Source organism: Ostrinia nubilalis, chromosome 23 (assembly GCF_963855985.1).
Source record: "Ostrinia nubilalis chromosome 23, ilOstNubi1.1, whole genome shotgun sequence".
Taxonomy (NCBI): Eukaryota; Metazoa; Arthropoda; class Insecta; order Lepidoptera; family Crambidae; genus Ostrinia; species Ostrinia nubilalis.
The window spans coordinates 4,296,981-4,313,076 of NC_087110.1; the positions used below are offsets into that span (position 1 = coordinate 4,296,981).

Genomic DNA, 16,096 nt, shown 5'->3' on the forward strand with positions numbered 1-16,096 from the left:
AATTCAAGCAGAAAGGGTCAAACTTCAAGGATGCGTGGTGTTCGCTTCAACCTATGCCGTCCACTGACGAACAAAGGCATCCCCCAAGGATTTTCACAACGACCGGTCCTGCGCTGCCCGCATCCAGGTGCTTCCCGCGACCATCACCAGACCAACGGTCCACCGAGTCCGAGTTGTACGTGTTCCATCGGTCCACCGAATGGGACACGCTTACTTAGGCGGTTATCACACTGCGCCGCGCTCCGCCGCGGAGCGCGGAGCGACAGATTTAATCATTGTATGGAAGTACCTCAGTTTGTATAGAAAACACGCGTGGCACTTCACACTGACAACGCGTCCGCGCGCGTGATTTTTTATATGAAAATCACGCGCGGCGCAGTGTTATAACCGCCTTACACTACGTTTTCCTATGTTGATTACCTACAATAATAACTTAAATTTCGAAATTCCATGCGGACAAAGTCGCGGGGTAGGTAGGTATAGGACAAAAATAATAATCTAAATAAAATGTATGAAACTACACTTACTTAGGTTTTTTGCATGGGAGTTCCTTTTAGAACGTAAGTAGGTTAGTGCTCACTGAGACGGGATTTTACCAAATTCAATCCCTAAGGGGGTAAAACGGGAATCACGCGTACGAAGTCGCGGGCGGCTGCTAGTTACACACTTAGTTTGTTCATAAAATATGTATGGTGGTAAGTAGTGACCAGGATAGGGGTAAATATCCAAGAGTTTTCCTCACAGATGAAAGAAAGAATCAAACTCCCAAAAACAATCCACTTGTTACATAGGTAAAGTCCTTTGAGAAACACAGTGTTAAATAACCTTTATTCTGATACTGACAGGTTATTTTCGATACATTCCAATCACGTTTTTGGGGTTGACAACAGAATATTGAACCTTTTTCCACTAAAAATAAAGGTGATAGATACAGAATATCGGAATCAGTTACAAACAAAATAAGTCTATGTCGTTCACACGTCCACTCCGATTTGGTACAAATTGGAGGTCCGATCTAGGGTTGTCAGCTTTGAAGTTATTTATTGGGTACAACACCCCCAGCTTGACTTCAAGATAGATAGATAGATGGCAGTAGCTAGATGAAAAAAGCTTTGGCGCTCTTTTAAAGCTTAGGAGTAGGACCAATACTTAAGTTAGTACTGTAGTCGACTGTGCTGCGACAGCTCAATGGGAGTGATGAACACACTTGAAGAGTTGATTGAGTAGGTCGAATGAACGTCTAGAATTAAAACAAACCCATGATTCATCAAAGAAGTGTTAAAGAGGCAAATAAAAATAATCCCAAAAAATATAACGATAGACAACCCTATTTGAGTATGAATTTGTTTGATTCGCAAGTTTTTGGATGGGATCTGTATTGGTTTGTATCAAATTGGCTTTTTTGTGTTTTAATCCTTCAAGCTCCGCGAATCTAGACACAATAGATAACACCGGTCAACAAAAAAAAATTTTTTTTTTGCGCATGGATTTTACTTATTATATTCTGATTATATAAGCAAATGTATATACAAAAGTGCGATTACAAATCGAAAATATTTGCTTTTTAAGAAGTTATAGCGATTTGAATTTTCCATCTTCATAGTAGAATGTCTCTCAAGATGCACGTCACATTCTCATTGGGATATATTTAAAGATAATTATGGGGGCTTATTCGCAAGAACAAGGGGCACGCTTTCATCTAAATATAGTGGGATTTGAAAGACGACGTTACCAAGGCCAGTATACTGAAAGCATCATAGGGTTAGATTTTTATGAGAAAAATCTTCTATGGAACATGAGAGGAGATTAGAATTTTTCATTTTTAATAAATATTTGGACTCTATTTTAAATTTTCTCTTGTGAGAATGAATCTTAAATGGATGTTTGGTATGTTTTAATAATTAGAAAGAATGGAAGAAAGAAAGAAAAAAAAATATTTGGCAACAAATTAAATCATCTGTATGTTCATGTTTCATACGGGTCATTCCACAAAAATATGTCAACTCTTAGTCCGCGCCACATTTCACATGAAATATTTGTTAATATTTTATTCCAAAATTGTTAAATAACAGCTCGCAATGTGTTTTATTCATCACCCATTTATATTTTTTAAACTATTTTTAAAACATCTTAAATTCCTTTTAAATGACCCAAAACGTCATTCCCTAGGCATGTCCGTACTCCAAAAGTTTGTGTTTTGGAACCAATATTTATAGAAACATCAACTTGATCCTTTGTTTTAATTAACAAATAATCTATATAAACGTATATTTCACCAAATTCTATTAATATTTTGCGGTTTCAATAAACAATAATTTAATTTTCTTAAGTTGAAAAAGAGTCCACAGCTTTTAGCGTCATTCCCTCGCCACGCACTGATTTTATAATTTTGCGCTTTAATATGTATTTAGAGTGAATGACATTAAGTTGAGTTTAAAGTACGATACGAAGGTATCCCCAGACCATACTGGCTTTGCGGTAGCCGTTTTTGAATTAGTGCAAACGTTCCAGTTGTTGCGGAAACATGTGTTATTCCAGTCACTTCGTCAGTCCCTAGTTGAGTAGCTTTATTGATTACAATAGGAAATTGTATATAATTTAATAGTATTTACGTGTGGTTTTTCGGCTATTTTCGGCACATCGTACTAAGCATCTTATAATATAAAGTTAATCTGCATTTGTGTTAAGTTTTACTCCAAATCGTCAGTCCCTAGACCGTCAGGCCCTAGCTTTAAACGGCGCTAGGGACTAAGTTACTAGTTAAGGAATGACGTTTTTTATATAGTGATAATAACAAAACAGCTACATTAAGTATATTAATTTATCTATAAATGTTACGGTTATAAGTTTTATACTTTATTAAAAGTCATATAGGAGTAATGTAGTATGAAAAAATTGAAAATTATAATTTCTCCTAAAATAAAGCATAAAGTGACTGGCCCTTTTAGACATAACATAATTAATAAATATACTATAATTTACACTAATAAAGTATTCAAAAGCATCTTAAAAAAGTTTAGGACAAAATGACGTCGAAAATATACAGATTTTTATGGAATGACCCATACATTCATTAATATGAATTTTTCTATTTTTTACACATAAAAGCAAATTCAGAACAATTTTTTGTTGTTATTCTTATTTCTAGGTATTAAAGCAATAAAAATAAGCTATGCATAACCCGTGCGCAAAAATGCTGTAGACAGTTGTAATCAATTGTTATGACATTAATTAATGCCGTCTGGGAGTTCTGGGACTCAATCGGTTAATTAGTTATATCAGTAGTGACCTGTCCATCCATAGATAGGTACCTAAAGGCACTATTTACAAGATAGATTCGCCACCATCTTTTTTGAACAAAATCTTCGCCTTCGTTTCAGCCAAATGACGTCCACTGCTGTACTGTCCACACAACGACCGGTCCTGCGCCGCCCGCATCCAGGCACCTTCTACGACCCTCACCAGATCGTCGGTCCATAGTGGGCGATCTGCCCACACTACGTCTTGCGGCCCGTGGTGGTCATTCGAGAACTTTACGACTACGAACTTGAACAAATCATCGGACATAGGTAGACTTTCGTCACACACAAAAAGTCTAAAACCAAAAACTTTCTAATTTCACATTAACAGCGTTTAAAATTGCTATGAACTCCTAAGTCCATTAGAGTCAAAATTACAAAGCTAACCTGCGATTTCGTATCCCACACGACCCGTCAGCCAGATAGCGGTGTCAAGTGGACCGGAATGCGATAATGGGGTAATTTATGCCATTAGCGTATCCATAGAGGGTAGGCACACACTCTACATAACTAATTATGTGCAACTAGACATGCTGTTGAACAGAAATACGAGTGTTTTATCTAGCTTTTGGTGGCGGCTTCGCCTTCGTGAAATTCAGTTTGTAAGGATTGTTTACAAAGCACTGGGTTGGGCATAGCAGACTTATGAACACCGTATCCATATCTATGACCGTATCGCTCGCCTTTCGCGAGCTGTCAATGCTGTCATCGCCATTCGAGAGCTGTCATCGCCTTTCGCCCACTGTCAACCGCGAGGCGAAGCGTTTATTACGGTGCGGACAAGTAGGTATGCGTTGCAGTATAAAATATGGAGTTTCATACAAAGAATACTGACCGCCTCGAGTTGATACGGTTACGATCCCTTTCCGGATTCATAAGTTCTACGTCCTTTATAATGTCATTGGGAATGACAGAAATATTGATGTCATAATTACTGATAAGTTACCACAGTACCGAAATGTATATCTTGGTAGAGCCAACCAGTAAGGCATTTCAGCAAGGGCTGCGACCAAGTTAACCGACGTGGAAAACCGATAGCAGAACAATTTATGTCGACGGGTTCTCCAATACGCAATGCGTGAGTTAGCAGACCAGCTATGTAGTAGCCAGCACATCGGGTAATACAATTTCGTTGCAAAATATCACCTATTACAACTAGGTAAGAGCTGGCGGAGATAAGCTTGATTTGCTGTCGTCCGTACCACTAGACAGGCTGCCCACGTTGAAGTAATATTACTTCCCACGGCGAAACGAACTAACTTTTCTAAGGGTTGATTTTTCAATCGTCGGATAACTTTTAACAGAAGAAACTGCCAAACATTGACAGCTTCATTATGGGAAATAATATCAAAATTTCAAGTTTATTCTTCAGTTAAAAGATATCTGACGATTGAAAAATCAGGCCTAAGATTAATCGGAGTTACAAAATAGGTAGGAATAGGCAGGCACGAAACTTACAGGTCATTAGTAATTCTCTGAAAAAAAATTAAAAATGAAATTAATTAAGAAATGAAAACAATGAATCTTTATAAAATAGACAATTATTTTATTTACAAATTTTATAGTAGTAGGATTTTACAAAGTTTTAACTTAACAGCCAAATACACTGTCTTCCTTACTTCGGAAGGGAAGAAGAAATTACATCTTATCTACACTTAAATAATAATTATGTAAAGTCGACGGCACATCAACCTAAACACATGCAGAATCTTATGCAGTTGTATTAAAAACCTATAATGGAACAATTTACCTAGTCTATGTGCTGTCGAGGTCGACTGTACATAGAATGCCTTAAGTTACACCGAAAACAAACTTGCCAGAAGTCAGCATTAGGAATACGAATATTTAAAATATTATCACAATTGCTTTCATAACATTACTAAGCGCATTTTAACATTATTCTTACAGCTACGTAAAGTCAGCGTCAAATAGTTCATGACATCCAAAATAGCCAAAACGTTTGCACCGCATGTCTTTGTTACAATCGGAATAAAAAGTTTGTATTGTCAACTTTAAGACCACTTTGGGTGCCACGAACTATTTGACGCTGACTGGATGACGAAGTCAACAAACCGAACGACAACATGACAAAACTCTTTATCTTACAATTTTTAGTAAGGTTGAAAGTTGGTACCGCCTTTTTGTCGGCCGATAGTTTGTTCGGGCTGTTAATCAGTATGAACATTTATGGAAGTTTACAAACTGCACCGATTTGGTGTCGGCCGACTCCTCATAAAAATTGTAAACCGACCAAACTATCAGCCGAGTAAAAGTCTGTAGTCCAGGGTGTACACTACAAACTTGCACACAAAAAACAAATCACTTGAGACTCTTCAGCGGTTCTACGTTGCACTGCGCAATATAAATGAACATATTCCTTGCATCTGACGCACACAAAATATTTTAATATTACAATTTGGCACACCTTACAAAGTTTGTTATTTTCATAATTATTATTCTGTTTCTCTTGAACCTCTGCATCCGTAGCAATATCTCTGTCGCTTGGATATAAAACAATGTTGAAATCATCGCAAATACTTCTTACTAGATCTTTAGTCAGTTTAGTATTTAACTGTAAATTTTCTGATTCCTCCTTAACTATGATGGAACAATTTTCGTCGGCTACTATCGCTGTTTCAATGAAATTTGAAGTATTAGCTGTATTTGTGTCATGTTCGTCGGAGGGCATAACTTTTTGAACCTCTTGAGGGTGTTGATTCGGAATATGAAACGATGAAATTGCATCTTCAATGGAATTTGAAGTAGTAGGGTTTGGGGCATATTGATTCTGAATATGACATGATGAAATTTCCTCTTCAATGGAATTTGAAGTAATTGCTGTTTTAGACTTATGTCCATCAGAGGACAAAACTTTTTGAGAATGCTGATGTTGATTCTGATCATCTTCATCTTCAGTAGATTCTAACGATTCAACTTGATCTATACTTATCAAATTGGAATCGCGTCTTGCAATATTATCTTGTGACGCAACTTCATTCTCCAAATTACTTTTAGCTCCAGTAACAGGTGGGGCGTCGACAGCAGAAAGGGAATCCAAGTGATTGTCGTTTTTGTCCTCTTCAATATAAATTATTTCTGGACTTGTTGTTGACTTTTTTTGTTTACCTTTCTCGCATGTTACACTAAACATCTTTTCATACGGTGATTCCAATCCCTTTCGTTTCTGGTTTAGTTTCCATTGAACAATGTGACAACCGAGAGCCCATTCGGAACTTCCCATCTCCTTCTCCCATTGTAAAATTTTTTCAACAACATATTTATCAGTTTTTGCCGTCGCCCTCTCAGGACATACTCCTATAATCACATCACATTCTCCACATAATTTGCTCAAATTACATTTTACACGGTCAAAGTATTCACCTTCACCTTTGTTAACAAGAATTTTTCTCGGTGGGCCAAAAGTAAAAAATATTTTCGCTAATTCCGAAGCTACTTCAAAAGTGCTATTATCAATTAGCGGTCTTAACAAAATAAAAGTATGTGACCTATTGTAACCTGCATCTTTGTATATCAAAACATATTTAAAAGGACTATCCCTAACACTCTCTTTTGACATGTCACAAATGGATACTAAAACTTTATAATGGACATATTGGTTTCTGTCAAAATCGTGTTTATGGCCTGTTTTGAAATTATTTGATACTATTTCTTTGGAGTCACTATTTTGTGGTGTACAAACTTTACAATTATTTACAACCCAATCTATAGCTTCAGCTGGTATCACAAAATTTGGATGTGTATACGCAATCAGTTCTCGCATTTGTATTAGATCAAGATGTCCGTTGACATCGACATGGAAATGGGCTTCGTAGATAATTTGAAACATATCTTCTACTGACAGGTGTTTTCTTTTCGGTGCATTTAATTGGCTGCATTTATCAATTAAATATAGTTTTCCTCTTTTATGTGTAACATCAAACTTTTCCTTTTCTTCGCCTCTGTAGCTGGGCAACTGTAATTTTCTAACAACTTTTTCATATTCCCTGTGACGCATACAACCGGGGAGTTTGCTGATAGTATCACAGAAGTCTTCTCTGAATTTGTCAACGTCAATTTCTGCTTCATTGCATTCATTAGATGAAGATGCCATTTTGCCATTTATGCGTCTAGTAGATAAAAGCCTTATTTAGGCACATTTCCAGTTGGATTTAGAATTCCTCTTTCGTTGTTTAAAAATCTTCTCTGGATCTGTAGACAAATGAAAAGGATTAAAAGAATCTCCGACAGAATTTTGGAATACTAATAGACGACAGCACATCAAGCTAAATCTATATCTGGGTCATTCCATCGTTTCGGGTGTTACGTTCGTACACACATATTCAACAATTTCTTGTATTTTGAAATAGTATTTTAATAATATTAGTGCCTTAATCTGTCCGTTTTTAGGTGTTTTATCTAAATAATAAAGTTTGTGCAGCTTAGAATGTAGGATAACGAAAATATGAGTCGAAAAGTGTGCGTTTCGGGCGTTACGAGATTTTGCCTCTATGTTCTGACTGTTGCTGCATTTACTCGAAATTTAGCGAATTTTCTTAAGGAATCATACCTAAAACTTACAGGACTTCTAAAGTATGAAATTTGCAAACCATGTAACATACAATCACTGTTACATAAAACGTTTTACTATTTTTTTATAATTTTTTTCTTTGTTTCGGGTGTTACAATGGTTCTGTTTCGGGTGTTACGAGTACGAAAATGCAACGCGTTTTATCGATAAAATCGGTGTTTTATTAGTCTCCAGGTACTACAAAATAAGGAGTACAACAAATAAACACAAATAGAGCGAATTCTGGTTTGACATTACGAAGCACCTTTTCTTAAAAAATATACAAAGTTCAAGTTTAATTTTTCCTCAGAATATAGCTTTTTCTATTGTTTTTGGCTTGAAATAGCATTACTTTAATTTCTAATTACGATATTTAATGGAAATGTCAAACATAGAGACTTTTTAGCAATACCTTAATTTTAGTGTTAAGTCGACATTTCACAAATATCTTAAATAGAGAAATATGACTCCTTTTCCGACGTCAGCGCTAGTAAGAGGTCGAAGGACACTCACAGTAATACTTTTTGACTTCTCCAAGCAATATACACACATTATCGACATATTAATAAAAATGTAATACCCGAAACGTTTCGGGTGTTACAGTTTTTAATCAAGAAAGAAACATACTAAATTAGTATCATGCTCAGATATTAGTTAGTATTTGAAATCATTACTACCATGACCTTACTTTTACCAAATATTGTTATCCTAACCCATGTGTAAGGTACAATAATAAAACAAATACCTGTTTTTTTGTTTCGGGTGTTACATCGCCGAAGTAACAAGAAAACACACTTAAAACTTGATGATTATCAATTTTTTTGGGACTATGGCGCTATCTACCAATACTATGATAAATACCCTCAAATCATATAGTGGCAAAACGTTTCACAGATTGATAGTTTTTTTTTAATCGTATTACCAATAATTAGAGAGAAAATGATCATTCAGACAGTTGACCTAAGTATAGACTTTGAAGACTAATAACTTAAAAATTACTTGTTTCTTGCAGATTTTTTTTGTTGCACATTATAATTTGGAATGTTTACTTTCAAAATTCATCAGATTTAATGCGAAAAGAACATATTTAGTTTTTAACCCTTGGTAACATTTGTCATGGAATGACCCATCTATACTAATATTATAATTACGAAAGTAGCTCTGTCTGTCTGTCTTGCTTTCACGCCTAAACCACTGAACCGATTTTCATGTTGGCATATAGTTTGAGTCCCGGGAAAGGACATAAGATAGTTTTTATACCGGTTTTTGAAACAGGGACCCGAGCGATAATGTTTTCCTGTGACAGAAAAAAATCCACGCGGGCGGACAGCTAGTACAGATACACGTGAAATATCGTGACACCCAAAGTGGCCAAAAAGATGAAAACACAACCTTATTCCAATTGCAACAAAGACGTGTTGCGAACTTATTGGCTACTTTGGATGTCACAATAGGCTAGTTTCCTAAAAAAAAATATTTTAGTCCGTCATGTTTAATATCAAAAAATATTGGACATATTTTTATTTGTCAATCTAACAAATAATTACATAGTTATGGTGCGTTGAAGTTCCGCGCGACGTCACAAAGTGCGGCACTTTTATGCACTCATTGACGTCACGGGCCTCTTCTTATGAACTTTGGCGCGCTTTATCTCTTTACATTTTCATTAGTTTGAAAAAGTGAAAAATACGTGTAGAGTATTTTTTGATAAGTTAACTGACGGACTCATTAAAACTCTTGCTTTTTGACCCAGGAAACATCCCTATTATTTGACGCTGACTGTACCTGCCTGATGTGAATGTAAGTTAACAAGATGATGGCATTTTTGGTGAAACCTTATACAGGATGTTAGGTAAATATGAGCTGACACTAGCCCATGTTAACATGGGCATATAAAATGGTATGGTGATGTCAGAAAATTTAAATCTTCATTTTAATTTTAAAAGTTTATTTTATATGAAAATTAAAAAAAAGATATATATCTTTCTGACTTTACCATACCATTTATATGGCCATGTTAACATGGGCTAGTGTCAGCTCATATACCCATTTACCTAACACCCTGTATAGAAATGTTTATTAATAACATAGCATCGAATTACAGGAAGCAGGAACTATGGAACTATATTGTAGGTACTCATTAAAATGTTATTTATACAGGGTGGCCAAAACAGTGAGGTCTAAAAGAAAAATTTAGATTCCTTACATCGAGGTGTACCTAAATCACCCCCATGTATGTAATACGATTGTGCATCGTTTAGGAGATAGAGTTAATTTTGTGATATTTTCAAATTTTGTGACCTAGTAGGCTTTAAACATTTTTATCTTTTTTTTGGGTTGACTTTTTTCAGATTTCTTTTTTCGACAGATGTGTTATTAATTGCAGATGTTTAAAAAAATAATCACCTTCCTATCTTTGATTCAAGATACAAAAGTTTTGCTAGAAACATTAAAATTATGCTTTTATCAGAACACTATCTTCAACTTAAAAGTTTAAGTAAAAAAAAGAACTTCCATAGGTCCAAAACCATTTTAAAAACTGCGCCGTTTCCTGAACATTCAAAATAATACAAAAAACATGTACTTAATGGGCCACTATTTCCTGTAATCGGTCCACTAAAGTGGTAAGTCGGAGATTCCGTTACATGTTTTTGACTTTCTTAGAGCGAATTAATATTAGGAATCATCTAAGTTTACATTACGTAGAACAGATTTAGAGCAGTAACTGGACAGAACATGGTTTTATTCTCAACGAGGAAGCTCTTGCCCTTCATCACACCTGGCGAAAACTGATGATTAGGCTGAAGGTGGAAGGGAACTTCAACTACTAAGGAACTATGGCTTCCTACCTCCAAATTCCGGAACACATTGTTATTTTAAGTAAGTTTTAATGAACATAAACCAAATATCCCTCCTTCTTCTTCTCACTGTAGTAGGTATTTCAAGGGTAATAGTAAAATGTAACAAATGCCTGTCTTCAAGTGGTAAGAGGTAAGCTTCAGAGGTCCCGGATTTGATTCCCAGTGGAGGTGAAATTTTCTGCTCGGTTTGGTTGGTGGTAGGGTTTGATCTAAGTCTGCCTGGCCTGCAACTCTATTTTCCTAAGTCTGTCACTATAACAATAATGTTAATAGCATTACTGTATTCCGGCATTTGGAGGTAGGAAGCCATAGTTCCTCTGTAGTTGATGTTCCCTTCCACCTTCAGCCTAATCATCAGTTTCCACCAGGTGTGATGAAGGGCAAGAGCTTCCTCGTTGAGAATAAAAACATGTTCTGTCCAGTTACTGCTCTAAATCTGTTCTACGTAATGTAAACTTAGAGGATTCCCAATATTAATTCACTCTAAGAAAGTCAAAAACATGTAACGGAATCTCCGACTTACCACTTTAGTGGGCCGATTACAGGAAATAGTTGCCCATTAAGTACATGTTTTTTTGTATTATTATGAATGTTCAGGAAACGGCGCAGTTTTTAAAATGGTTTTGGACCTATGGAAGTTCTATTTTTTACTTAAACTTTTAAGTTGAAAATTTGATAGTGTTCTGATAAAAGCATAATTTAAATGTTTCGAGCAAAACTTTTGTATCTTGAATCAAAGATAGGAAGGTGATTATTTTTTTCAAACATCTGCAATTAATAACAAATCTGTCGAAAAAAAGAAATCTGGAAAAAGTCAAAGGTCACAAAATTTTAAAATATCACAAAATTAACTCTATCTCCTAAACTAAGCACAATCGTATTATATACATGGGGGTGATTTAGGTACACCTTGATGTAAGGAATCTAAATTTTTCTTTTAGACCTCACTGTTTTGGCCACCCTGTATAATGTATAATTATAATTTTTGCAATTTTGTAAATTATAAATTAAATTTAATATTTTATAATACTTTTTGTTTTTGCAAATGTAATTAAAAATGATAAAACTTATTTTTAATACAATTTATAACTTTCATGACCTACAGAAATAAAAACAATGAAATTGGTTTTTAAAAATATGTTTATTATTTAAGTAGGCTGATATTATAATAAACTATAGTAAACTCAGTCAGGGAGCAGTATTCGCATAAATAACTGATACATTTAAACAAAATTTAACATTGTAACTCCCAATTATTAATCTTTTATTTTATAAGAGTGAATAGCTAAAATTACTTAAAAATTGTTGAAAGGCTAATAATAATTCCTTCCAAAGTTATCAAAAGTTTGACTAATCAACTAACATACAATTAATGATAAATGATCCATAACAAGTAATCAGTAGGTACTTCCCTACCCTCCAAAAGACAATGCCGGAAATTGGCGTCTTTTTTTTTTCGCGAGGCCATCGACCAAACCTTGTTTTTTGATTACAAAATAGTATAATAAACCAAACTTACTACGACATGTATACCTCTAAACTCAGTCTGAACTGAGTTACGAGCATTAGAAGTTTGATGATTTTCATACTAGATTTGCTTTTTGCGCGCAAGTTTTGTAAGAAATTGCAACAAAATAGTGACATTGTATGTGTGAACAAACAATACCATCCATTAAAGGCTCCAGACATCAGTGTGAAGCAGAATCAGCGCAATAAAAAAATAGCGCAATATTTTACTTGCGCGCAAAAAGCAAATCTAGTATGAAAATCATCAAACTTCTAATGCTCGTAACTCAGTTCAGACTGAGTTTAGAGGTATATATGCCATAGTAAGTTTGGTTTATTACACTATTTTGTAATCAAAAAACAAAGTTTGGTCGATGGCCGCGCGAAAAAAAAAAGACGCCACCTTCCATACAAAATCTGGCATTGCCATTTCAGTCAGGTTATTTATCTAAAAATGCTTGAATACAGTCTTAATCTATGAAAAATATCAAATAACTTATTGTTCAAGTAAAAAAAATATAATATAAGAGTAAAATTAACATTTCAATTATTTCAACCCTATGATATTATTCAATTTCAGTAAGTGCAAAAATCGTAAGTAAGTGTCTAGTTTATGTAAGCGCTTCTTTGTAAATAATATCTACAGGGTGTTAGGTAAATGGGTATATGAGCCGACACTAGCCCATGTTAACATGGTCATATAAATGGTATGGTGAAGTCAGAAAATTGATATCTTCATTTTAATTATTTTAATTTTCATACAAAACAAAATTCCATGCGGGATTGAAAGAAGTGGGAAATTAAATACTTTCTTGTTTAGAGCCAACGTTGCCCTCTTGGGCTAAAGTGACCATCATCTATGGTACATGTTAATTTTCCATGTTATCGTACTATGAAGAAATAAATAGTTTTTTCTTCAGTATGTGCACATTTTTACAGTGATTCAAGTCATTTTAGGTAACCATAGAATGACCCCGCAGTGAAATGCTTAATTATTAATTAAAATACTGAACAGTTAATTGTTTATAGATAGTACTTAAATCAGTCAATGCCCGAGGTATGGGAGCAACTGGGAGGCGTGACATTGACATATTATAACATGTCAGAGCATAAATCTGAAAGTCTCGCTGACATTTGACGTCTCAAAAACACCCTCCCATGCCTTAGGCTGGCAGAGTTAGTGTTAAGCGTATTATGAACTACTAGAACACTGACTGCACTTCACTGTAAGGCTGGTTTTAGTGTCACGCAGACCGTCCGGTGTGGACCCGCTCCGCACGGCCAATCTGTATGAACTTCTAGGGAGCGTTTTAGAGTAATGCGGTCCGGAGGAACTGCTCCGCTCCCAAGCAGTTCATACAGATCGGCTGTGCGGAGCGATCCGCACTGACAGTCCGCGTGACACTAAAACCAGCCTAACATTGCCCAGAAATGTATAAGCAAATACAGAAAGGTCGGAGAGTAAACTTAACTGCAAGGGTTTGCATACTTTAGATTTTGACAATGTAATATGTTTTTGTAGAAATTGCAATCAAAACCTATAATTGTCGCATTCATTAACAAACAAAGAAACGATTATTGTTTAGCCACGGGTATTATGGACCATAATACCATAATTTATGGTTATGGTAAACTTAAGATTTTCTATTGAACAGTGAGAGAGCAAAAATAATGAGTAAAGGTATCAAAAAGTAAGTATTTTAAATATAAATTATATTGCATGTCACTGTAATAATTTAAACTGTGGATACTTAATTGACAAATAATAAAAACAGAAATAGGTACCTGTGTCAACAGAAATTTTTCAGTGCACAACATAACCTAAAAACTTCTGTTTGGAGAAATTTCACTTTGTCACACTTTCCACGTTAACTTTAGTATTAGTAATAACTCTTGTGGTATAATTAACTTTACAACCAAATTAAGTTAATAAAACAATTAAAACTCTATTCTTAATACAAAATATTAATCAAAACAACCATCATTTATGTTTGAATGAATGAATGAACGACGTTTTAAGTTGTCAAACAAACAATATTGTAGAAAGGGACACATTTCCGCCAAAACATGCGAGTGCGAGCGAGAAGATACATGCCTTACTCGGTACTCCATGTCTTTCAACCAATTTGGGACATTTTCAAAGAAGTAAAGATGCTTGCTTTTTACAACACAAAAAGCATAATAATTTAGAATTTTCATAATGTTTTGGCTTCTCTCCACAAAACGCGTGTATATTTCGTCTGCATTGTTGACAAGTGGCTATTTTGAGTATCTGACGATCACACACACAGCAGATATTATTTGAATCGTCGTCATCTTCTTCTATAATAGTAATATCATAACTTTCCACTACTGCCGGTTTCCCCTTGTACCATTCATTGATATCGTCTTCGCTGACATTTTCTTGTTCATTCTTTTTTGCATTTATATCATCCCACATAACGATATCGGTTCTTTTCCGCTTTCTCTTTACTGACTCTTTCTGAACATCAGTTTGGAATGGAATGGAATTCTGGAACACGCTTAAATAAGGCGTTTTTCGAGCAACGTTTGATCTTCTTTCAACCGAACATAATTTAGAAATATAAATCCCTTTTACCGTATTATTCAAATGCCACTGGAACAAATGGCAGGCTATACCCCAATTTTTGTGACCTGTCGATAACATCCACGAGGAGAGCATATTTAATATGACACTGCTGTTCAAGTTCATGTGGAAAATCTTTATATCAGGCATGCTACTCTCCGGGCAAAAATTATTGTAAATGAATGATAAAACTTCATTAAAAAGAGATTGGTCGTTATCATGAACATATAAGTTTTTAGGTGGCCCAAAACCTGAGAATATATTAAGCATCTCAGTGGCAATTTCTTGAACACACCGCAGTAGCAATGGCCGGAGTAAAGTGAAAGACGTGTTTATATCGACGTATATTAATAGGAACTTGAAGTTGCCATCTATTCGATATAACGTCATGTCACAAATTTCGACTCTCACATCCTTATTGTACTGATCAGTACTAACATTGTCGTGATCATCTTTTTGTTCTTGTTTGTTATCATTTGGTACATTCAATTCTTTTATTGACTTTCGTTCACGTTCCTCTTTCTTTTTTTTATTACAACATACGTTACACGCAATTAGAATAAAATCTACGTAGCATTCAGGGACCGCGTACTTTTCTTTTACCAATTTCAGAAATTCATTCGTATTGTTATGGCCAACCATCAAGTGAATCGTAATAAGAGCATCGAAAGAATCTTCCAATGGTAAATACCTTAATACGGGATCATTTGGGTTTTCTCTTTTCTTAATCAAAATCAGGGCCTCCCTGTCCTTATACAGTTCGTATTCGTTGTCGTACAACGATTTTTTTGTCTCGCTCGCGCGTGAAGTTGTAGGTTTGTCAGATTTATTTTCATCTTGAACTTGCAGTAGATTTTCCTTAATGGCACTGTAGTAATTATGGTCGAACTTTTTAAAGCTTGTCTTTGCAAGGATGGTATAGAATTCAACTTTTGAATTTGTGTAGTTAAATCTTATAATATTACGATATCCAGTCATTTTTGTTTTGATCACACACACACTGTCACTGTCAGTAAATGTCAAAGAAAGAATGAACGACAAATGATCGAACCGATACTGTGAATGTTTCCGTCATGGAGTACCATGATTTCGCCATATTAAATTGCATGGTTATTATTTCTGGTAGAATAAAGTTTGATAATATCTAAAAATAATGACAGTAAGTTAAACAAATAAAGTCGATATTTTTCTGTGACGTAAACAGTAATTTGACTCGATAAAGATATACGTGGGTAGGTACAACAAACGACAGCGGCAAGATCGGTCGTTGTGGGAT

The 16,096-nt window shown here is 35.0% G+C and overlaps 1 protein-coding gene across 3 annotated transcripts; it reads right to left on the minus strand.

The window, feature by feature from the left end:
• Positions 1-4,822: 4,822 nt before the first annotated feature.
• Positions 4,823-15,827, minus strand: LOC135083333 (uncharacterized). 3 transcript variants are annotated; one of them, XM_063978068.1, is made up of 2 exons: positions 15,512-15,827; positions 4,823-7,508 (listed from the first exon to the last, which is right to left on the minus strand). In XM_063978068.1, exon 2 carries the CDS (start codon positions 7,408-7,410, stop codon positions 5,593-5,595), a length of 1,818 nt encoding a protein of 605 aa, XP_063834138.1. In that variant the 5' UTR covers positions 7,411-7,508; positions 15,512-15,827; the 3' UTR covers positions 4,823-5,592. The 3 variants fall into 3 exon arrangements, with proteins under 3 accessions (XP_063834138.1, XP_063834137.1, XP_063834136.1); XM_063978067.1 differs by having other exon boundaries at positions 14,329-15,827; XM_063978066.1 differs by having other exon boundaries at positions 14,019-15,827.
• Positions 15,828-16,096: the final 269 nt, after the last annotated feature.